The 24,017-nt window shown below is 40.1% G+C and overlaps 1 protein-coding gene across 2 annotated transcripts in view; it reads right to left on the bottom strand.

The window, feature by feature from the left end:
- The window catches only part of ASH1L (ASH1 like histone lysine methyltransferase), a 156,225-nt gene that overhangs the window by 88,072 nt on the left and 44,136 nt on the right, over positions 1-24,017 (bottom strand). Inside the window, exons 1-2 of one of the 2 annotated variants that reach the window (XM_074938717.1) lie at positions 15,501-15,522; positions 1,521-6,216 (exon numbers count right to left, since the gene is read on the bottom strand). In XM_074938717.1, coding sequence (XP_074794818.1) covers positions 1,521-6,096 — 4,576 coding nt within the window. In that variant the 5' untranslated portion in view covers positions 6,097-6,216; positions 15,501-15,522. Of the gene's footprint in view, positions 1-1,520; positions 6,217-15,500; positions 15,523-24,017 lie in introns of those variants that run through there. The other variant, XM_074938716.1, reaches the window with a different exon arrangement.

Here is a 24,017-nt window from a genome sequence, read left to right as displayed (position 1 = left end):
TAGAGGCCCCAATCAGGCATCTAGGCTGCATTGTAGTAAGCACTGTAAACATGTAACCAAATGAAAGTCCCTGTCCCAAAGAGTTTACAATTTAAGGCTATGTCTACACTATGCATCTTTTGGCGACACAGCTGTGCCGCTACAGCCATGCTGCTAAAAGATGCGCAGTGTAGTCGCTCTTTGTTGGCGGGAGAGAGTTCTCCTTCCAACAAAAAAATTCCACCCCCAACGAGAGGCGATAGCTTTGTCAGCAGGAGAGCTCTCTTGCTGACAAAGTGCTGTTCACACCGGCGCTTTTAGTCGGTAAAACTTGTGTCGTTCGGGGAGTGTTTTTAATCACACCCCTGAATGACAAAAGTTTTACCAACAAAAGACCAGTGTAGACAAAGCCTAAATATAATATGAGACACAACAGGTGGATACAAAAAACAGATGGAAGCACAAAGTAACCGAGACTTTATTATGATAAGCAGCAGTCAAAGCACACCAACTGCCTAGTCACGAGTAATAAAGATTCTGCAATGGAATTTAGTTAACAATTCTGTCGATGCACAGAGTATTAAAGAATCCAGCTGACTCTCCCATAACTGCATTGACTCTACAGTACCATGGAGAGTAAAACAGAAAAAAATATTTTATTTGGTTAAGCAAGTAGATATGATTTATGAACACAAAAGGATACAGGATCTGTTGTACAAAAAGGTACTAATTTTATATAGTTACTTTTCTGACTATTACCATACTTTAAAAACGGAACTGAGTTATTAAGAGTAAAGAAAAATCTGAACATTTTCTTACAGCACGGGGGCAAAAAAGTATATTACTGGCTAGCTCAAAACCAGCCAAATAAAATTTTACCAAATTAAACAAACACAAAAAAACCAACACACTTTACTTTTAGACTGGAATCAAGCATGAGAAATTTCAATCCAAAGAACTATTTCCCCAGAAAGTTAAAAGTGCTCAAAAATAGGAGCTTATAATGGAAGTGCATCCTTAATCATAATGATAGTATTGTTAAGCAAAACAGTAATAAAGGATGTGAAATTCCACTTAGGTAATCTTGATAGTGTCTCCATGCATAAGACAGTACAATACACTGTTTCCAGTACTGTATAGCACAGTATTCCAATACAGTGGAGATGCTCAAAGTGAAAAACAGCATTTCAGAACCCCATTATACTGGCACACCTCTACCCTGATATAACATGATCCAATGTAACATGAATTCGGATATAACATGGTAAAGCAGTGCTCCGGGGGGGGCGTGCGGCTGCACGCTCCAGTGGATCAAAGCAAGTTCGATATAACGCGGTTTCACCTATAACCCGGTAAGATTTTTTGGCTCCCAAGGACAGCGTTATATCGGGGTAGAGGTGTAGTTTCCTAATATAGGAAAATTTTTATAAGCCAATGTAACTTGCCACCAAACCTTTTAAAAAATATCTTATTAGATATGGAATACAATAATATAGTAATACCATCAACAAGAAGGGAGGTAGCATAAAAAGCTCTCCTACCTGACAGTGGCTGTAGTGCCTTTTCAACAGAAGGCAATGGGTCCTTTCTGAGAGGTCGGCTGAGTGAAGCCTCCTGTACACTGAAGAGTCCAGGGCCGTCAGTTAATTTTTTACGTCCACTAGTGCTGGTAGAGTTAGTGACTCTGCAGCTGCCTATTGCACTTGTGAAAAGATTTGTGTGTTCATCACTGGTAGCTGGCTCAGAGCTAGGGGTAAATCCTCCCAAGGACAGACCTGCAGAGTTTTCAGAACAGTCTATCTGTAATGGTGTCTGTAATCCCAATGCTAAGGAATTGGACTCCGAAGGCTCTCTCCTTACCCACTGTTCCTCTCTGCTTAGCAAACCCTTTGAAGGCGAAAGGTGTGGACAAGACATATGACATCTGTGTTTCTCTTTATGTTTATATCTCTCACCAATAGCCTCCTTCCCAAATCTGTAGCGCTTCAAGGATTCCAGGACTGTTCTAGAAGAGCTGTTAGCTGTTATAGTGTCCATGGAAACCTGTGGTTGCTCTGAAGAACGATGTTCTCTATGTTTATGACGATGTCTGTGTTTATGTTCAAGCATCCAGCCATAGGCCATTTCAGGTGGAACACTGGGGTAGGTGCTCATAGAGAGGAGTGGAGTCCTGCTAGTTGTGAGGAAGGCTTCTTGACGTAGAAGCTTATGCTTCTTCTTGTGGTATTTGGCAGGGTTAAGAAGCAAATGGCCTGTATGCATGTAAGAAGGTGGTGGCAGTGGGGTAGTAAAAGAAGGAGAAGGTGGTGGAGGATAAAGAGTTGGAGGATACCTTCCATAATAACCTAATCCTATTGGAGCAGCTGCAAGTGGAGAAGGAGAATAAGGCATGCCATAAGAGGGATAGAATCCAGTACTGGAAAGAGGAAAACTAAGACTATGCATGAAAGGCATTTCTGCCATAGCCTCCCGCATCTTGGGGGGTCTGCCTCTCTTCTTCTTTAAATCAGGTTTTCGAATGTAGTGCAAAGGATCTAAAGGAAATGTTGGATGAGTATAGAAGCTATTAAAGTTTATCCTAAAAATAGTAGGCAGTAGGTCTCGGGGTATAAAGTGATGACTTCTGTGGGTTATTCTAATTTCACTCAAACGACTTATTAGTTCCTCTAACTCAGCAAGAAAATCAGGGTCTTGCCTACCTCGGAGCTGAGGATATTTCTTTTTCCTTTTTCGCTTCTGTCTTTTCATTTTGTCGTAGCTGAGGTAATCATGACCCCTACGCTTACATTTATGTTTATGTTTTTCTTTTAGGCTACTTAAAACTGTTGAGGTTTCAGGGGAAATGAGGGAAACATGTTCAAATGAATGTCTTTTCTTCTTCTGCCCACAGAATTTCTCTGCTCGGTCTGAAGTACTGTTATTATCTGTTCCTATTCCGCTGTCACTGGGAACTGTCTCATCGCTGTGAGACTCACTAATTGGTGAAGGAGTGGCTTCCTTCAGAGATGTCAGTTCACTTAAGTGAGAAGGAGAGCTCGGCAATAAAGTAGGAGGAGATAATCTCCTCCTTCCTTTGGAGGCCTTTTTCATTGCAAGGGTCTGAACTACACTTCCTTGTCTGGAGTGTATATGTAAATATGGCACTGAACTGGGCTCAACAAATCCTGCATCACTGCTGACAGGGCTCTGCCCCCCACTTGCTGCAGAAGACTGAGAGCACACTGGAGATGGAAGAACCTCTGAATTATTAGCTGCTGAAGGCAGCAAAGGAGGAAGTACTTGTCCCAGTATTGTCCCCGCTGTTTGCTGGGTAGTATTCTCAAGAACAGTTAAACTGGCAGAATTACTAGTTAAAATACCATTTAGGACAGCTTTAGGTTTCCTACCTCTTCTCTTTCCTATGTAAATGGTTCCTTTCTTGCTGACATTTATCTGCTGGCCTAATTTTGAACCAAATGTGGCAGCAAGAGTTGACACTGTATTGTGGAGTTTTGATTGCACTTTCCCTTTGTTATTTGGCTCCACTGTGCTAGAGAGGATTTGATTCAAAAGCTTTTTTCGCTTCAAAGTTTTCATTTTGTTTATTTTTCGGATAATTGTTTTCATTAATTGCCCATTACTTCTCTTGGTAACTTTTCTATCTGATTCTACCTCAACGTCTCTCATGCTACACAGAGTTTTCTGAGCTTCCTCTGGACTGCTGACCTGGTCCTTCCTCCCAAAAAAATCCCCACTACATTGCTGATCACTTTCAGATTCCATTTTGTTTGAATTATCTGTAGCAACAAAAGATGCCACAGACAGAATAGGTGGTTTCATTTTAACAGCTGATCTGATCTGTCTTTTAGGTCTCCCTCTCTTCTTAGGAAAAGTCTGTCCTGTTAAGCTTTGTTTTAGGGAGGGAATTTCTATCTCTGGCTGCAGAACAGGAGGCTCTTGCTCTTCCTTTGACTGCACTGAGAAGACTTTTGATGCTGGAATTTTTAGGGTTCTCTTTGGGGGACCTTCCAGCTGGGGCATCTCCTTTGATTTAGGCCTTCCTCTTTTGGGCTTATAAATTTCTGGTAAGATGTCACCTGACACACACACACTGGAGGGCTGTTTGTGAGTACTATAGAATTTTTGAGTCTGTTTGTCAGCTTCAGTTAACAGAGCAAGAGACTGTCCGCTGCTAGATTTGCTCAGTTTTGGCAACTGATGTTTGACAAATTCATGCTCTATAAATGAAGTTGACCCTATATTTTTCAAGAACTTAGCCTGCTCCAGACTGCGGTTTGATAGTGCAGTGCATGAAATGTTTTTAAAAAGCTCTGACCTTTCTAATTCTAGACCCTTTGGAGGCCGACATATGTTTCTAGACACCACTTTAGTCCATCGTGGTTTCCTTCCTTTTCTTTTCTTTAGAGATTTTGACTGAGTAGCACTCAGGTCCTCAGCTCCTTGGCAAGGTTTCCCTGATGCAGTTATTGCACCAATCTTTAGAAACTGTTTGGTATTAAACAAACTTGTGAAGCTAACCACTGAAGAGGTGATGGTAGCATGAACATTTGATTCAGTTGCCAGACTGGTTTTTTTCCCTACGGAAGGATTAGTTCTTGTGGTGTCTGTGTGTGTGGCTTTTGAATCATTTAATTCTTTATCCACACCTTTAAAATCAGTGCTCAGACTGTGATTCGATGATCTATTCAGGTTCAGAAGTGTACTGTTGGAAGAAAACTGAGTCTTCCCAATCTGCTCAGAAATTCCTTCTAAGAGATCTGCTGTGGTGGTACTTATATGTGATGGATTTGAAGCTAACTGAGAGGAGGTTGCTGTGGGGCTCCTGTTTAAGGTAGTAACAGACACTGTGGGTGAGGGTGATGGGAGGTTTCCCTCTCCGACAGCACTAAATGGGGACTTTGCTGTAGATACATCTGAAGCTCCTCCTGTCCTGAAGTCTGGTGAAGTGCAATATACTGGAAGCTGCTTTTCATGCTTAGATGTTTCATAAGTCCCCTTTTCATTGCATTGGAAACTGTCCTGTTGAATACATGTTCCTTCATTAAATATTTCTTTGTCTATACCAGCAACCTCTTTTCGAACTGAAATCTTTTCCAAGATATTGTCTTTATTCTGTCTTATAATATGTTTCTCAAAAGTTTTACTGCTGATATTATCTTTCAGTAATTCTGTAGTCTCATGGCTTTCAAGATTATTGAGGTTTGTACTGCAAGAAAGCTTGAAGGGCTCTGAGGCAGGACAGAGAGAATCAGCTTTCAGACTTCCAGAGTCCTTGTTAATCAATCCTGCTGAAGTGCCAATTCCTGGCAGTTTCTTCCCAGAGTCTTTGTTAACCAGTCCCACTGGGGTGCCAATCCCTAGCAGCTTCTTCCCAGAGTCTTTGTTAATCAATCCTGCTGGGGTGCTAATCCCCACCAGCTTCTTCCCCAACTCCTTGTTTACCAATCCCGTTGGGGTAACAATCCCCAGCAACTTCTTCCCCGACTCCTTGTTAACCAATCCCACTGGGGTGCCAATCCCCAATGACTTCTTCACCAGCTCCTTGTTAACCAATCCTGTTGGGGTGCCAATCCCTGGTGGTTTCTTCCCAGAGTCCTTATTAACTAATCCAGCCACAGAGTTAGTCACTGGCTGCTTCTTCCCAGAGTCCTTGTTAATTAATCCAGATGGAGTGCCAATCCCAGGTGGCCTCTTTCCAGAGTCCTTGTTAATCACTCCAGCTAAAGAGCCAATCCCTGGTGGCTTCTTCCCAGAGTCTTTGTTAACCAATATGGCTGCAGTGCCAGTCCCCAGTGGCTTCTTCCCTGAGTCCTTGTTAACCAATCCAGCAGCAATGCTAGTTCCAGGCAATTTCTTTACTAAGTCCTTGTTAACCAGTCCAGCTGCAGTTCCAGTTCCTGGTAGCTTCTTCCCAGAGTTTTTAACCAACCCAGATGCAGTTCCAGTTCCTGGCTTCTTCTGCTTTGTTTTGGAAGACTTTGAGGGGGGGCAAATTGCAATAAGTTGAGCCAATTTTTCTGTTACAGTTGTTGCTCCATTAATTTGTGCTCTATCCTTCAAGTCAGGATCACGGCTACCAACACAAGTAGAAGGAGCTGACGTTACATAATCTGTCATTTCAGTGGGTAGTGGAGAAAGCTTCTTCGATACAGGACTTGTTTCTCCTTGTATGTCTTCCTCAGCACGGAATTCAACTGTTGCAATTTCTCCAGATTTCTTGCAAAACTTTGAAGGGTCCTAAAAGTTTAAATAAGAAAAATACTTTAGAAACCAAATAAAAACCAAAGTCAATTTTCTCTAATCATACTACCCTATAGTGTTGATGTAATTAATCATTGCTTGTTTGATAAGGGATCACTGTGAATGAGATGTTGCATCTCAGTGGACTGTATCATTTTTAAAAGAACACATTTCAGTGGACATGTACAGGCTTTTATAAAAAAACTATCACCCACACACCTTCGCAGCACCCAGTTCAAGTAATTTAATCTCTTCTACTGATTGGAATGGTGATGGGCTTTCATCACAGTAGGTTGCTAACTGCGCTAAAATATACCAAACTGCATGGTGGTTTGTGCACTGGAAAAATGAGGACTACAGACTACCAAAATTATTTGCTGCTGTGGCTCAAACCATATTTGAAACCTAGTCTCTAGAGGTGAAAAGCTATGCTAATACAATAATCCATTAAATCACTAAATCTTTTGGGGATGTTCCAGTAAATTAACCTTTTCCTTACAGAGGATTTTCATCTTTTATATATCACTTCCAATAGCGATCCTAGAAATGCATGAGATGTATTAACTTCTATTGGGAGCTGGGGGAGGAACTGACACTTATTCCTTATAATTATCAGGTAATGAAGTAGAAAGTACAAGGCTTGAAGAAACTTACCTGATACCTACTGGCCTGAGATGAAGCCTACTACCCAGGGTGAAAAATATTGGTGCTACCATGCCCACCCAACACTATCCTCCCTGACATTTAAATTAATACAAAAATTGTATACTGTTTATTTTTATTGTACTTAATTGACAATCAATTTTGTATTTAATAAATTTTACAAAACTAACTTGGGCTGGCCAAATAGCAGAAAAAATATTTGTTGAATATATTTAAATGTCACCATAATTCATTTAATATTATTTGGTGAACAGGAGGTGACAAGCAATAGAGCTGCTCAAATACTGCAAAACAAAATTGTTGAGATATACCAGTGATGTTAATTGAGTGTATTGTAATATATTAGCAGTGTCCTTTTTGACCAGTCTCACTTACTCCAGTCTCATGCTTTTGATAGACCTTCTTTCCCTTCCTGGCTTATGTTCTTATGTGGCTTCACCCACTGTTTTATGTAGTCTTCAGCAGCCAAAATTTTGATTAAAAAAAGGAGTCTAAATTTAGGCTCCTATGTTCATGTAACGTCAATGGGATTTGTGCTCCTAATTCACTTAAGCACTTTTGAAAATCCCATAACTAAGGCACCTATATACGGACTTGGCGTCAGGAGTAAGGCCCTCAGCCACATCTGCTCAGTATTCCTGATACCTTAATGAGCCAGCCAGGCTGCCTGATGAGACCACTTTGCCTGATTGGCTGAGGAAGCCAGCAGGCCAGCTCTTAAACCTAACAGCAGCAGCTATTCTCTGGCTGCTCAATGCACATGCCCATGGGTCTCTGCCTCCCTAAGCTTGTCTCTCCGAGCCTCCTCCTCCACATCTCTAGCCCAGACCCTGTTCTGCACCCAGGCTTGCTCCTACCTCAGAACCAGCTCTGCTTCTGCCATCCCAGACTCCTGGTAATCCGGCTCTGACCCTCGGCTTTGATTCTGACTCCACCTCAACCCCTGGCTCTGGCATTCGGGCTCTGACTTTGGTCCTTACCCTCGACTCTGATTCCTGACTTCAACTCTGTCTTACCCCTTGTCTCTGGCACTTGGACTCTGACCATTAGGCCTAACTGCCTATGACCCAGTCCACTGACACTTGGGAGCCTAACTTCTGGCTCCTATTTTCAAAAATTTTAGCCAATAGTCTATTTCCTCTTTTCCGTCTCTCTCTTTCTCCATTCCTCCTATAGCTCTCTTTCTTTCCCTTTTGTTACATTGTGGACTCTGACTCCTACCTGATATTTCATGTTTCTCCTTTCTTCTCCAATATCTCTTTACATGCTGTGCTTCTCTTTTCTAATGCATCCTATCAATCTCTTCCCTCTTACACCCACCCATGCTCCCATATATAGGGCTTGGAAGTTTTACTAGACAGTGAAATATTTGAGACCTCACTGTCTGGGGCAAAACCAAAATGAGAGGCAATCCCTGCCTCCCTGAACTGCTGGGATAGGGAAATATACTAGAAATCTTACCAAGATACTGTCCCAGGACCCTGCTCAGTTTGCTTCATATTTTGTAAAAGTCTTTGGCTAGCAAGAGTGATAAATCGCAAACTCTCTGACTGTCAGAAGGGAGAAGGTGCACATTCTCACTCTCTCTCTATATATATGCATGTCCCTCCTTCAAACCCAGGGCTTCTTGTTTTCTTCAGAAAGGTGCCTCAGCTACACTACTCTTCTCCCAACTCTCTCTTATAGATCCTGCTCCTCAGCGAATAGTTCCAGCGCTAGCCTCTACTGCGGTTCAACTCAGAGCTTTCTCAAGTAGCACTGTAGCAAAATTCAGTTAATTCTTGTCAGTTTCACAAAACTGGAATATTTTCCAAAAAGGATCTGAACAGCAGCAGTGAAAATGGAGAAGGCTGATCAATTTTCATTTTGTTCCAGGTTAAAAAGCTCTAAAAGCAGCAGTAAATACTTCATGTGTCTGTTGGCAGATTTAGGAAAACAGCATTGCACTTAGTTTACCCTCAGGACACATCTGAAAAGTTGTTTCAAACTATAAGAACTCGAACTGTCCTCTTCAAGTCATGTACTAATTTGGACCAAGTCCCAAAGCATGTGCTCAGGTTTTGATTGCCTGCAATATATTCTTGGAGAAAGATGCAGATCAAACTAGTCTTTGATGGGATGGGTGGTCAAGATCTTGAAGCTTTGTTTTTAAATGAGCATAGATTCTGCAGAAATTGATGGCACTCACCCTGAAAAGCTTCTTCCTCATGCTGGGTGAGTGCATATTTCAAGCCCACAGAAAATAACTGTCAAACGTGTAACGTGTAGTGTGTGTGTGTGTAGAGAGAAATAAACTGAAACTACTGACAAGAGGTTGGAAGAAATCTGTATTTTTGCCTGCAACTCGAGAAACCAGGCCTCTGTCCTAGTTTGGAAACCAAGTATTTTGAATTTTACAGTTTAAAAAAAAAATCACTTAATCACAGGTATGTTAACAGAAAATATCTGGTTTAACAAACATGTTTCGGAAACCAATTTCATTTTGTTCACTGGATATCAAATAAAACAAATCCAGTTAACAGAGACATCTTGATATTGAGAATATTTTGTCTCCCTAGGAGACTTCTATATCAATAGGCTGCTAGTGTAGTTACAAACCATTATGAAAGGCAACATTTATAACCTGGATCAACAGAACAGCTCTTTGTTTACCATATTCTCTAGAACAGGGGTGGCCAACCTGAGCCTGAGAAGGAGCCAGAATTTACCAATGTACATTGCCAAAGAGCCACAGTAATACGTCAGCAGCCCCCCCATCAGCTCCCCCCACCCCTGGTTCCTCGCACCTCCCACTCACCAGCAGCCCCCCCAATCATCACCTCCTCACACCTCCCGATCAGCTGTTTCGTGGCATGTAGGAGACTCTGTGGGGGAGGGGGAGGAGCGAGGGCATTGCAGACTCAAGGGAAGGGGCGGAGTTGGAGCAGGGCCTGTGGGAGAGCCAGGGGTTGAGCAGTGAGCACCCCCCCCGGCACACTGGAAAGTTGGCACCTCTAGCTCCAGCCTCAGAGTCAGTGCCTATACAAGGAGCTACATATTAACTTCTGAAGAGCCGCATGTGGCTCCAGAGCCACAGGTTGGCCACCCCTGCTCTAGAATGTTAAATAATTGAGGGCTGGTGACATCAAGTGATTTATCTAAATAAAAATAAATCACTCACATGCTATTGTCTGACTGATTAACTTGCTGAACCATGTAAACAGTCAACTGAACTGCAAAGACAATATTTCATCACCTTTCTCCATTATCAATTACTTAAGAGCTCAGCCAATCAAAATATTTTGAATCCCTAAAGCTTCTTTACTGCAACAAGAGTGTCTGGTGTTCAAATAAAGCTAGGATTAAAAAAAATTTAATTCTGATCATTTAAAAAAGTGATTTCTAAAATGTTCCTAGATGAACGTGGGAATACCACTGAAGTAATAAGGCTTTTCACTTCACAGATCTCTCAACATCAAAGGGAGTCGTCCTCTTGCTTATAAACATATAGCATTACTAAGGTTTGAACAATTATCTATTTTTATGATTTAGTTTCTCATAACTCATTACTTATTTGTTTCACAGCACCCAAAAGTGTGGTAAATTGCCTTCCTGACACACAAAAACACACGGGTCCTGCCCTGAAGTTCTTATAATTTGACTAAAGATGATGAACAAGGGCATGGGGAATGTGAGAGGAGGACAAGGGTTGCAATAGCAAGATTGTATGATTGCATAGGAAGTATTGCAACCATCTTAATGAATTTAATGTTGTCTTCTTTGAAGATATATTTTAAACTGTTTAATTTATATTATAAAAGTTAGGAGTTTGTGTGTGAGCACTTGGGTTGAAGTGTGAGAGGGGCGTGGTGGGAAGGAGAAGTTGCAGGAGTGAGAGACAGGAGTGCCTAAAGGGAAGCTGAGTGAGAGGGAGATGGAAATGGAAAAGGATGAAGGGAAGTTTAATGAGAAACATAATAGACAAGAGATAGTGAGGATGGGCACCTGAAGGGTCACAGTGATAGGAGAGGGGTGATGTAAAGGGGGACCAGCCACCAGTGACAATACAGCAAATGTGAAAAAGCATCCTGAGTTCAAGATCTGGTAGCCTCAGTGGCTAGGACTTTTTTTAATCCTAGCTGCTTCTGGACTGACAGTCCAACCTCCTTCCCATTAACTACAGTTCCCTCATTTTAGAAGAGGGGACTGTAGGCAAGCTGCTGACAGCCCTTTGACCCTGGAATTCAAAAGTGACACATATAGTTGATAATAACCGGAGAACTAGATATTTTATTATTTTCAAATACTTCCTCCCACCAAAGGCTTTGGTCTTTATCATCACCTAAAACATACAGATAATCTTTGGAGGCACAATTAGAGTTTCTGATTTTCCTGAAATGTTGCAGACTTTAACCTCTTTACTGCCCATCAATACTAAACCAAAGAAACTAGACTCATTTACCACTTCCTCCCACCTCTTGGTTGCAGACCTGTCTTCAAACTGCCTCCCAGGCTGTCTCTACATTGATAATTTAGGTAAGTCTTCCACTATTAATCCAGCATCAGTCCAACTCCAACAGTTCTAGCAATGTTGTGAATGCTAGTATAGACAAATAACCATGTCATCAAACATTGCTCAGAGTAGGTCAGACAACATGGCAGTATATATGTCTGTGGTCAGCCTACATTACATTTTTAGATCCTTGCTAGTACCTGTGCTAGATCACGGGTAGGAGAATTGTCTAAAATTCTCTGCATAGATTAGGCCCCAGTAGCTGAATGTCACTTTCCACAATGCTCACTGCCCTGCTGGCCCAAGAAGTGACTCCAGAAATCAAACAGTCTTCCACAAAGCAGCGATGTGTTCTTGATTAAAGTCCTTTCTAAAGCAAAAACCTGTTAGGTCAGATCCCTCCAGGCCCTGCTGTTTCAGAGGGTTGATGCCTCCAGGTACTACTCAGTTGTTTGCTTTGGAAGCTACTAGTGCTAGAGGGATTTTTGTAATATGGAGAACAGTTTGGCATTGAGCCCAGCTTTTCCATGGCAGCTGCAATCTTATGTAAATTGTACTGAGGCTTCACATTTCAGAGGAGCTTTTTTCCTTTGCACACACAAAACAGACAGCTGTGGGGGCAGCCATAATCTGTCTACAGCCTTGGAGACTAAACAAGGTGCCACTCTTATTTCCCAAAATAACAGTGTGGAAGCATATGCTCCCTTAAATGGAAAAAGAGTAATCCAAAGCTCACTTCTCTTGGTTTGACCAACCACACGGTAGTAGGGTGTGCTTTCAATGAGTAAAGCATTTTAAAGGTGCAATAGTTTGTTCGGTGAGGTTCACTGTCAGCCCTATAGATTTAGATCCAGACTATTGCTTTCCTTTTTTTTGTTTCTGCAGTTCTAAGCTGGCCCACATGCAGCTGATTTAGCATTTCACTTCCTCTTGTTGCATATTGTGGTTGAAAAGTCTGCACTGTTTTTAATAGATGCAAATAGGGATTTATAACTCAATGAAGTATTTCTTATTTTCCTGTTGATCTAATTAACATAAATTACCCAGGTATAATACTAAGGGTCTTTACTAAAGAGAGCTAACAGGAGACATTCACAGACAAACACCTTATCTTGGATGTCTTGTTTAGGGACTACCATTTATGCCTATATGTTCTTCCTTTTTATTTTATTTTTGATAACTTTAAATCATGCTGAGATGTCCACACTGAAGCTGTCCAATAAGCATGCATGATTACCTAATACTAAACTACAGCAAGCAATGAAAATTAATTATACTTGATAAGAATAATGTGTATGTTTACATGAGGAGTGTAAGATTTAGGATACACTTAACTTCTCTTTCTTTACCAATAAATGCTGGAGTTTTGTAAATGACGTAACATTGTTCTTATTTAGCAACCACAACTGTTTTTTGAAACAAGTTTTTTGTTTTGGAATCTCTCTTCTCTCCCCCGCCTCAACTTTCGAAAGCCTTAAGTAAGTGCAATGAAGGGGCCACTAAATTATTAATAAAAGTTAAGAAGTAAGTGGCATTGCCCCATTAATTATTTGCATTATTGCAGCGCCTAAGAGTCCCCTGTGTTAGATGCTGTATAAACACAAAAACAAACAAAAAAAGGAAGACAGACAATAGCAGATTCTGGCTTGGTAAGTGTTGTAGGGAGGAAGGTTTTGGTTTTGTGGGAAACTGGTACACCTTCTATAGTGAAAGGCAGATGTATAGCTTGGATGGCCTCTGCCATTTTCTCGGAGACAGACTGACTAGAATAGTTAAGTGGGCATTAAACTAATAGTAAAAGTGGAGGGTAAAAAGACAGAGGATATGAGCATTCAGCACAAAAACACTGAGATGTTGAGAACAATATTAATCAAACAACCTAGGGACATGAAGAGAAAAAAAATCTTTAATTGCCTATTCATCAAATTATAGGAGTCTGGGTAACAAACAAGATGAACTGGAATTGCTCATTTATGAGCATAAATTCACTCTAGTTGGTATTACTGAAATTTGAAGGGATGATTTGCATGATTGGAATGTTAAATAGTCCCTCTGCCATGTACATTGGCCAAACCGGACAGTCTCTATGCAAAAGAATAAATGGACACAAATCTGACATCAGGAATCATAACATTCAAAAACTGGTAGGAGAACACTTCAACCTCTCTGGCCACTCAGTAAAAGATTTAAGGGTGGCAATTTTGCAACAGAAAAGCTTCAAAACCAGACTCCAAAGAGAAACTGCTGAGCTTGAATTAATATGCAAACTAGATACCATTAATTTGGGTTTGAATAGAGACTGGGAGTGGCTGGGTCATTACACATATTGAATCTATTTCCCTATGTTAAGTATCCTCACACTTTCTTGTCAACTGTCTAAATGGGCCATCTGGATTATCACTACAAAATTTTTTTCTCCTGCTGATAATAGCTCATCTTAATTAATTAGCCTCTTACAGTTTGTATGGCAACTTCCACCTTCTCTGTGTGTCTATATATATCTATCTTCTTACTATATGTTCCATTCTATGCATCCAATGAAGTGGGCTGTAGCCCATGAAAGCTTATGCTTAACAAATTTGTTAGTTTCTAAGGTGCCACAAGTACTCCTGTTTTTTTAGGTACAAGTGATCATGACTTGATCACATTTATAAAGTGCAAGGAGAATAAAGTCCACATCAATAATATAAATACTTGGTGCTTTAATAGGGCCAATTTCACAAAGTTGAAAACAATTATAAGCCAAATCAGCTGGGAAGAAGAATTTAATCAGAAAAATATGACTGATAATTGGGAATAATTTAAGAACATTTTTTTATTAGATGCCCCAAAAGCCACAATTCCACAACTGAGGAAGAAGGCTCTGATGGTTAAAAAAACAAACTGGTTTAGAGGGGAAGTTAAGGCAGCTATAAAAAAAGACAGCTAGACTGACTAGATAGGAAAAAAACAAGTGAAAGAAAAGGGAAGTTGATAGTAAAGAATATAAACCAGAAGTCAGGAATTGTAGAAAACTGACAGGTAAAGCAAAAGGACATAAGCAGGAATCTATGGCCAGCAGAGTCAAGGACAATAAGAAGGAATTTTTAAAATATATTGGGAACAAAAAGAATCCTAAAAATGGTATTGGTCCATTACTAGATGGAAAAGGTAGAATTATCCATAATAATGTAGAAAAGGCAGCAGTATTCAATAAATATTTCTGTTCTGTATTTGGGGGAAAACAGAAGATCTCGTCTCATCATAGGGTGGTAACATTCTTTCCATTCCACTAGGATCTCCAGAAGACATTAAACAAAAACTAATAAAGTTAGATATTTTCAAATCAGTGGGTCCAGATAACTTGCACCCAAGAGTTTAAAAGAGCTGGTGGGCAGCTTCTTGGACAGTTGATGCTGATTTTCAGTAAGTCTCGCAGCACAGGGGAAAGTTCCACAAGACAGAAAGAAAGCTAGTGTTGTGCCGATATTTAGAAAGGGTAAATGGGATGACCCGGGTAATTATAGGCCTCTCAGCCTAACATCAATTCCTAGCAAGATAATGGAGCAGCTGACATGAGACTTGATTAATAAAGATTTAAAGGGGGTAATGTAATTAATGAAAATCCATGTACGCTCATGGAAAATAGAGCCTTCAAACTAACCTGATACCTTTTTATCCTCCAAACTTGTGATTTCATCAAAAAAAGGTAACAGCATTGACATAATATACTTACACTTCTGTACAGTGTTTGACTTGGGACCGCATGACATTTTGACTAAAAAACTAGAACATAAAATTAACATGGCACATGTTAAATGGATTAAAAACTGGCTAACTGATAGGTCTCAAAATGCAATTGTAAACAGGGAATCGTCATCGAGCGGGTGTGCTTTCAGTGAGGTCCCAGAGGGATAATTTATTGGCCCTATGCTATTTAACATTTTTATCAGTGATGTGGAAGAAAACATAAAATCATCACTGATAATGATTTCAGATTACAAAGATGGGGGAGTGGTAAATAATGAAGAGGACAAGTCACTAATGCAGAGCAATCCAGATCTCTTGGTAAACCGGAGCAAGCAAATAATATGCGGCTAAATGTATAGGTATACATCTAGGAACAAAGAATGAAGGCCACACTTACCAGATGGGGAACTCTTTCCTGGGAAGCAGTTTCTCTGAAAAAGATTTGGGGGTCAGGGTGGATAATCAGGTGAACATGAGCTCCCAATGAGACATTGTAGCCAAAAGAGCTAATGTGATCCTGCAATGAATAAATGGGAATCTCGAGTAGGAGCAGAGAGTTTATTTTACCTCTATATATTGGTGCAACTGCTGCTGGAATAGTGTGTCCAGTTCTGGTGCCCACAATTGAAGAAGGATGTTCATAAATTGGAGAGGGCTCAGAGAAGAGAATGATTAAAGGATTAGAAAACATGACTTGTAGTTATAAGATAAACAGATTGAGCTCTTTGAGTCTAACAAAGAGAACATTAAGGAGTGACTTGATTACTGTCTAAAAGTATTTATGGGGGAACAAATAATAATGGGCTCTTCAATAGATCAGAGAAAGTTATAACACGATCCAATGGCCGGAAGTTCAGGCTAGACAAATTCAGACTGGAAATAAGGCATTAATTTTTAACAGTGAGGGTAATTAACCATTGGAACAATTTACCAAAAGTCATGATGGCTACTCCATCACTCAAATTTTTCAAATCAAAATTGGATATTTTTCTAAAAGATATACTCTATGAATTATTTAGGGAAGTTCTATAAGAACGGCCTTACTGGGTCAGACCAAAGGTCCATCTAGCCCAGTATCCTATCTTCTGACAGTGGCCAGTGCCAGGTGCTCCAGAGGGAACGAACAGAACAGGTAATCATCAAGTGATCCATCCCCTGTCGCTCATTCCCAGCTTCAGGCAAGCAGAGGCTAGGGACACTATTCCTACCCATCCTGGCTAATAGCCATTGATGGACCTATTCTCCATGAATTTATCTAGTTCTTTTTTGAACCCTGTTATGGTCTTGGCCTTCACAACATCTTCTGGCAAGGAGTTCCACAGGTTGACTGTCCGTTGTGTGAAGAAATACTTCCTTTTATTTGTTTTAAACTTGCTGCCTATTAATTTCATTTGGTGACCCCTAGTTCTTGTGTTATGAGAAGTAGTAAACAACACTTCCTTATCTACTTTCTCTACACCTGTCATGATTTTATAGACCTCAATCATATCTCCCCATAGCCATCTCTTTTCCAAGCTGAAAAGTCCCAGTCTTATTAATCTCTCCTCATACGGAAGCTGTTCCATACCCCTAATCATTTTTGTTGCCCTTTTCTGCACCTTTTCCAATTCCAATATATCTTTTTTGAGATGGGGCGACCACATCTGCACACAATAGTCAAGATGTGGGTGTACCATCGGTTTATATAGAGGCAACATGATATTTTCTGTCCTATTATCTATCCCTTTCTTAATGATCTCCAGCATTCTGTGCCGCTGCACATTGAGTGGATGTTTTCAGAGAACTATCCACAATGACATCAAGATCTCTTTCTTGAGTGATAACCGCTAATTTAGAGCCCATCATTTTATATGTATAGTTAGGATTATGCTTTCCAATGTGCATTACTTTGCATTTATCAATATGACCTGTGTTATACAGGAGGTGAGACTAGATGGTCATAAGCACATAAGACTGGCCATACTAGGTCAGACCAACAATACATCTAGCTCAGTATCCTGTCTTCCAACCATGGCCGGTGCTAGATGTTTCAGAGGGAATGGATGGGACAATTATCAAGTGATCCATCCCGTGGCCCACCTTCTGGAAGTGACAGGTTTAGGGACACATGGGGCATGGCACTGAGTCCCTGACCATCTTGGCTAATAGTCATTAATGGACCTATGCTCCATGAATTTATTAAATTTTTATGAACCCAGTTATACCTTTCGCCTTAACAACATCCTCTGTCAACAAGTTTCACAGGTTGACAGTGCACTGTGTGAAGAAGTACTTATGTTTGTTTTAAACCTGCTGCCTATTAATTTCATTAAGTGACCCATGGTTCTTGTGTTATGTTGAGGGGTAAACCTTTCTCACTCACTTTCTCTACACCATTCATGATTTTATAGACCTCTATCATATCCCACCTTAGTCATCTCTTTTCTAAGATGAACAGTCCCAGTCTTTTTAATCTCTCCTCATATGGAAGTTGTTCCATATCCCTAATCATTTTTGTTGCCCTTCTCTGTACTTTTTCAAGTGTAACATATCTTTTTTTATATTGGACAATGAGAACTGCATGCAGTATTCAAGGTGTGGATATACCATGGGTTTATCTCATGGCATTATGATACTTTCCGGTACCTCCATAATATGTATATCTATATAATCTGGTTTGGTGTGGGTGGTGTTGGGTTTGAGGGGTTTTTTTTTGTTTGTTTTGAAACACTTATAGCCAAGGGTTAAATTAAACTAAAATAATTTTTCAGCTAGTCCCAAAAAAGCACAGTATAATTTTTAATTTAATCTAGATCTGTTTTTTTTTTTAAATTAAAAACTCCAAGCCTAACCAAACTTCCTCCCTGACAGCCAGATAGAATAATCTTAGATGAAGTCTATACTGGATCTGAAACCTCAAACTGAATTTTTACGTAGACCAAGAAAAACTATTGTGCTCTGGTACAGAGGCACAAATTAAAAAAGCATTTCTTTAGCTTGCAGGATACAGGTGTTCAGGAAAGAGCTTGAAGGACACAGTAGTTCTAAGAAATCATGCTTTTCTATTCTAATAGGGAAACAGGCAGGATGTTGATGTTGTCCATGGTGACTGAGAAAGGAGGTAGTGGGGAGGATTTTCCGGGGGGTGGGGTGGGGAGACTAAGAGCTGTTTCATCCATGTTGAGTTTGAGCGGGCAGCTAATAATGGTTTCTGGTGAGCTCTGCCTCATTCAGTGCTCACCTGAAAACATGCACATTCACTACATAGCTTAGTTAGCACATGCACTCACAGGCACATTAATTTCAAATACTGATAAAAAAGTTCTAAAAATATAGCAAATTCAGCACCACACCAAAGATTACAACACAGATCTTTTGGTTCCATAGCCATTGCCTAATCATCTAGGCAACAGCACCGCTCAAATAAACCACTATGATTTTGTTACTGAATCTGAAAATTGTGGCTAATAACATTTGCTATTCTACATAAAATCTTCCTGAAATGTAAGCTGAGTTTTTGACTTTTGTAAAGTGCTTTGAGAACTGGTGAAAAGCTCTATATAAGATCTAGGTATGATGATGATGATGATGATAATGTTCATGCTAACATTTCCACTTCTTGCTTTTGGAAATATTTTAGCTGCTCTTTATAAAAATATTAAGTAGAACCTTTGAAAGGCTGTGTGTGTGTGTATGTTTATATATAAAAATAGTTTGTTAATAAAGAATTAAAATATTTCTTAGGGTTACCTGACTCTACAACTTTCCACATATTGCTTAAACTGGATGTGAATTCTTAGAATAGTTATTTCTTCATGCAATTTAAACTGGTCTTTGTTAATCTAAATTTAAGGTCCACACAATATGTGCCCATTTGCAGTTTTATCAATAGAAAGTAAAAATAGCATTGGGATGTAAAGCATGCTTCTTTAGGGTTGTATAATTTCACTGAATTTACCACCTGTGCTGTTCATTCCATTGTGTTCCACGGAAGTCTACAGACAGATTTTGGTCTCCAATATGTCAGCAAACATGTACAGCAGCTAATTTTACAAAACACACTCCCACATGTATTAAATAAAAATAGTTGCGTTATGAATTCTTAACATTATAGGCAAGATTCTTGGTCCTCGTAGGGTCCCTTTACATTTTTTGGGATTGCCTGGCCAGCTAACAATTGCCCTGGTGCAGGAATATCTTCCTGACAACAATTTTATCGTGGGGGTACTGACAGTCACTGAATAAAACTGTAAACCCTATGTGATGGAAACTGCTTCAAGCCACGGGGTGCAGCAGCAATACCTCCAGTACCCTTAGTTCCAGCACCTATGCCCGACCATATAAATTCCAGAAATCTCTATTTGCTGAAATGGTGCCTATGGGCTGTTGGCAACTAGCATTGTGTAGAGGAGCCCTGAAACTTCTGTAAACTATGCTGATGACTGGACCAGTGTAGAAATGGTCAATATGAGGGAGACGGTAGGAAGGGGTAGCTCATTTTGCACATGCTGGAGCTTGGATACGTGGGATTTGGAAAGGCTTTATTGGAAAAAATAATCCCAACTATACATACAAAATCATGGGGTCTAAATTAGCCGTTCCATTGAAGAAACAGATCTTGAAATCATCATGGATAGTTCTTTGAAAACATCTGCTCAGTGTGCAGCAACAGTCAAAAAAGTTAACAATGTTAGGAACCATTAGGTAAGGGATAGATAAGACAGAAAATATCTTAATGCTACTACATAAATCCATGGTATGCCCACACCTTGAATACCACATGCAGTTCTGGTGGTCTCATCTCAAAAAAGATATATTGGAATTAGAAAAAGTACAGAGAAGGGCAACAAAAATGATTAGGTGTAAGGAACAACTTCTATAGGAGGAAAGATTAAAAAGACTGGGACTGTTCATCTTAGAAAAGAGACAGCTAAGGGGGGATATGATAGAGGTCTATAAAACCATGAATGGTGTTGAGAAAGTGAATAGGGAAGTGTTGTTCACCTCTTCACATAGCACAGGAACCAGGGGATCACCCAATGGAATTAATAGGCAACTGGTTTAAAAACAAACAAAATGAAGTACTTCTTCACACAGCACACAGTCAACTTGTGGTACTTGTTGCCAATGGATGTTGTGAAGGCCAAAGATATAACTGGGCTCAAAAATGAATTAGGAAACTTCATGGAGGATCAATGGCTATTAGCCAAGATGGTCAGGAATGCAACCCCATGCGCTATGTGTCCCTAAAACTGTGAATGCCAGAAGCTGGGACTGGAGGACAGGGGATGGATCATTTGACAAATTTCCCTGTTCTGTTCATTCCCTCTGAAGCCTGTGGCACTGGCCACTATTGGAAGACAGGATACTGGGCTAGATGGACCATTGGTCTGACCTAGTATGGCCATTCTTATGTTTTTATGCAATAGTGGCTCCATAATTGAAGGTTGCACTGAGATCAGAATTTAAAGCAGAGATTAAACCCCCTATGAATGAGTAATAAAGTGTACCCAGTCCAAATTTACAACATTTATTCTAACTGTTCAAAATGATTTCTGAGAATTTTCAAGTAAATATTAGTTTATGATTTATAATCACTTTAGATAACCCCAATAAGATCCCAAGAGAAAAAATATTTCTCATTTCCAAAATGCAAAAAAGACTAATTTAGGTATTGTAGCAAGATAAAAGACACAGGGTACTCTTTAATGTGTTCATATTTTATTAACAGTATGAATAACTATTTCTAGCCATGTTACAGTGATAGCCAACTAATATTTTCATTGTCAAATATTTGTCAAATGGTTGCTTCAAGAATATAAATTTTCATTTTAAAATGTTTATAGTCATGTTTGTGAAGAAAACCTAAGTGTAAAGCAACACAGTATTTGCTTCCTGAATCTGCTGAGTTTCAATTTCTCTTACATTCTGCATTTCTGTAGGTGTGTTGTGTACACGTCAATATTTGTTTTTTTCTAATATGTATTACATATAACTCTGATTTAAAGTCAAATATATAGAAGTTTGCTTTTGAAAAAAGAAATTCTGAGTATGCAAGTCACCTTTCTATTCTCAGCATCATAGGTGAAAATGCTAAAACTGAAATTTTAAAACTATAGTTGTCATTACGTTATTAAATGTAGCATTAGAAGATAAAAGTTAAGAGCAATTTTCACTTCTTTGAGTGCACTGAAGGGGATGGCATTGTTGAATTAAGACGGAGTGTGTGCGTTACGAGTATTAGGCCTTGGTCTGGTCTACACCTAAAACTTTGGTTGATCTAGGTTTGGTCACTCAGAGATGTGAAAAATCGACCTAGGTCGATTTAACTACATCTCTTAAGTGAGTCATGGTGTATGTACCATTAGGTCAAAGGGAAGAATTCTTCCATCGATCTAGTTACCAACCCTCAAGGGAGTGGACTTACTACACTGATGAAAAACCCCTTCCATTGCTGTAGTAAATAGCTATACTACAGCACCTTGTGTCCACACAAAAATGGTTTTCAGAGCCATTTATTTAGCATCTTAGGTCGCAGTAAGTACTCCTCCTTGGAACAAGAGTAACTCCACTTTGCAAAAACAACAAGGAGTCCGATGGCACCTTAAAGACTAACAGATTTATTTGGGCATAAGCTTTCGTGGGTAAAAACCCCACTTCTTCAGATGCTTTGCAGTCACTTCATTTGCTCTGAAGTTTGTGGACCAATTTCTAACTACTGTGCTGTTGGCAGTCCTCCAGCTAGTATCCCAAACTGCACTACTTCACACCTACATTGATTGACCTGTCTTGTACCTGGGCTCTCCACTGCTCCAGAGGCATCTTGCCTTAATGTAAAATATCTCTGTTTAAATGCTGGCAGGCAGACAGGAATGCCCCTTTTCAATACCAGACAGTAGTGAGATCACATACTGATGATAGCAGCCATGCTGCCCTCATGCTTCCATGTGGGCACAGGCAGAGGTCCTAGACTTGACTGGACTCTTTAGAGACATACATATCTAGTTCCATCTGAGTAAGCTTCATTGTAAAGCAGACATTTATAAGGCACAGTCAGAGAAAACAAAGGTGAACGAGCACTGTCAGAGCTGGTTCCAGTGCCAAGACAAAGCAAAGGAGGTCTGGAATAAGTACCTGAAGATAAGGGACCAGGACCTCCAGTAATGCCACTGCTACCTGCCCATATTACGAGGAATTGCACCACATTTTTGAAAGCAATGCCACCACTGAACATAAAGTTGATGTGATAGATAGCACCCCACACCACATGGCAGGTGCCCAGTAATACCGCCAACTACTTGCTTGACCTCAAGAGTGCCATGCTGTCCAACCAGGAGGAGATTTATTACGGTAGCCAAGAACTACAGGACTCGCTTGATACAGACAACGCACAAGAATCCAGTGCAGACAGCCATATTGAAATCTCTGTGGAGGAGAACTCTACCATCACCCTGCCTGAAACTGCTGCAGAGAAAAGCTGTGCCACTAAGAATTGTGTTGTACTATAATACAACTACTTTTTCCTGGTATGGGATTTTCAGCACCAACTCGGGCAGAGTTAGAAGACCCTCTCCACTTGCTATGCATTTAAACACACTCCCTCCCAATATGCTGTCCAGGGCAGCTGTGCCACTGAAACTTCATTTTTTTAATTCTCTTTTGTATCTAACCCTACAGCCACCAGTACCTTTTCCGCATAGAAGAAAACCCCATTAAGAACACAAGAATGTCCATACTGGGTCAGACCAAAGGTCCATCCAGCCCAGTATCCTGTCTACCGACAGTGGCCAATGTCAGGTGCCCCAGAGGGAGTGAACCCAACAGGTAATGATCAAGTGATCTCTCTCCTGCCATCCATCTCCACCCTCTGACAAACAGAGGCTAGGGACACCATTCCTTACCCATCCTGGCTAATAGCCATTAATGGACTTAACCTCCATGAATTTATCCAGTTTTCTTTTAAACCCTGTTATAGTCCTAGCCTTCACAACCTCCTCAGGCAAGGAGTTCCACAGGTTGACTGGGCGCTGAGTGAAGAATAACTTCCTTTTATTTGTTTTAAACCTGCTACCTATTAATTTCATTTGGTGGCCCCTAGTTCTTCTATTATGGGAACAAGTAAATAACTTTTCCTTCTTCACTTTCTCCACACCACTCATGATTTTATATATCTCTATCATATCCCCCCTTAGTCTCCTTTTTTCCAAACTGAAAAGCCCTAGCCTCTTTAATCTCTCCTCATATGGGACCCGTTCCAAACCCCTAATCATTTTAGTTGCCCTTTTCTGAACCTTTTCTAATGCCAGTATATCTTTTTTGAGATGAGGGGACCACATCTGTACGCAGTATTCAAGATGTGGGCGTACCATGGATTTATAGAAGGGCAATAAAATATTTTCCGTTTTATTCTCTATCCCTTTTTAAATGGTTCCTAACATCCAGTTTGCTTTTTTGACTGCCGCTCCACACTGCATGGACGTTTTCAGAGAACTATCTGCTATGACTCCAAGATCTTTCTCCTGAATAGTTGTAGCTAAATTAGCCCCCATCATATTGTATGTATAGTTGGGGTTATATTTCCAATGTGCATTACTTTACATTTATCCACATTAAATTTCATTTGCCATTTTGTTGTCCAATCACTTAGTTTTGTGAGATCTTTTTGAAGTTCTTCACAGTCTGCTTTGGTCTTAACTATCTTGAGCAGTTTAGTACCATCTGCAAACTTTGTCACCTCACTGTTTATCCCTTTCTCCAGATCATTTATGAATAAGCTGAATAGGATTGGTCCTAGGACTGGCTCTTGGGGAACACCACTAGTTACCCCTCTCCATTCTGAAAATTTACCAATTATTCCTACCCTTTATTCCGTGTCTTTTAACCAGTTCTCATTCCATGAAAGGATCTTCTCTCATCCCATGACAACTTAATTTAC

This window comes from Natator depressus, chromosome 24 (assembly GCF_965152275.1).
Source record: "Natator depressus isolate rNatDep1 chromosome 24, rNatDep2.hap1, whole genome shotgun sequence".
In the NCBI taxonomy this organism is placed as follows: domain Eukaryota; kingdom Metazoa; phylum Chordata; order Testudines; family Cheloniidae; genus Natator; species Natator depressus.
This window is presented reverse-complemented; position numbering and strand designations above follow the sequence as displayed.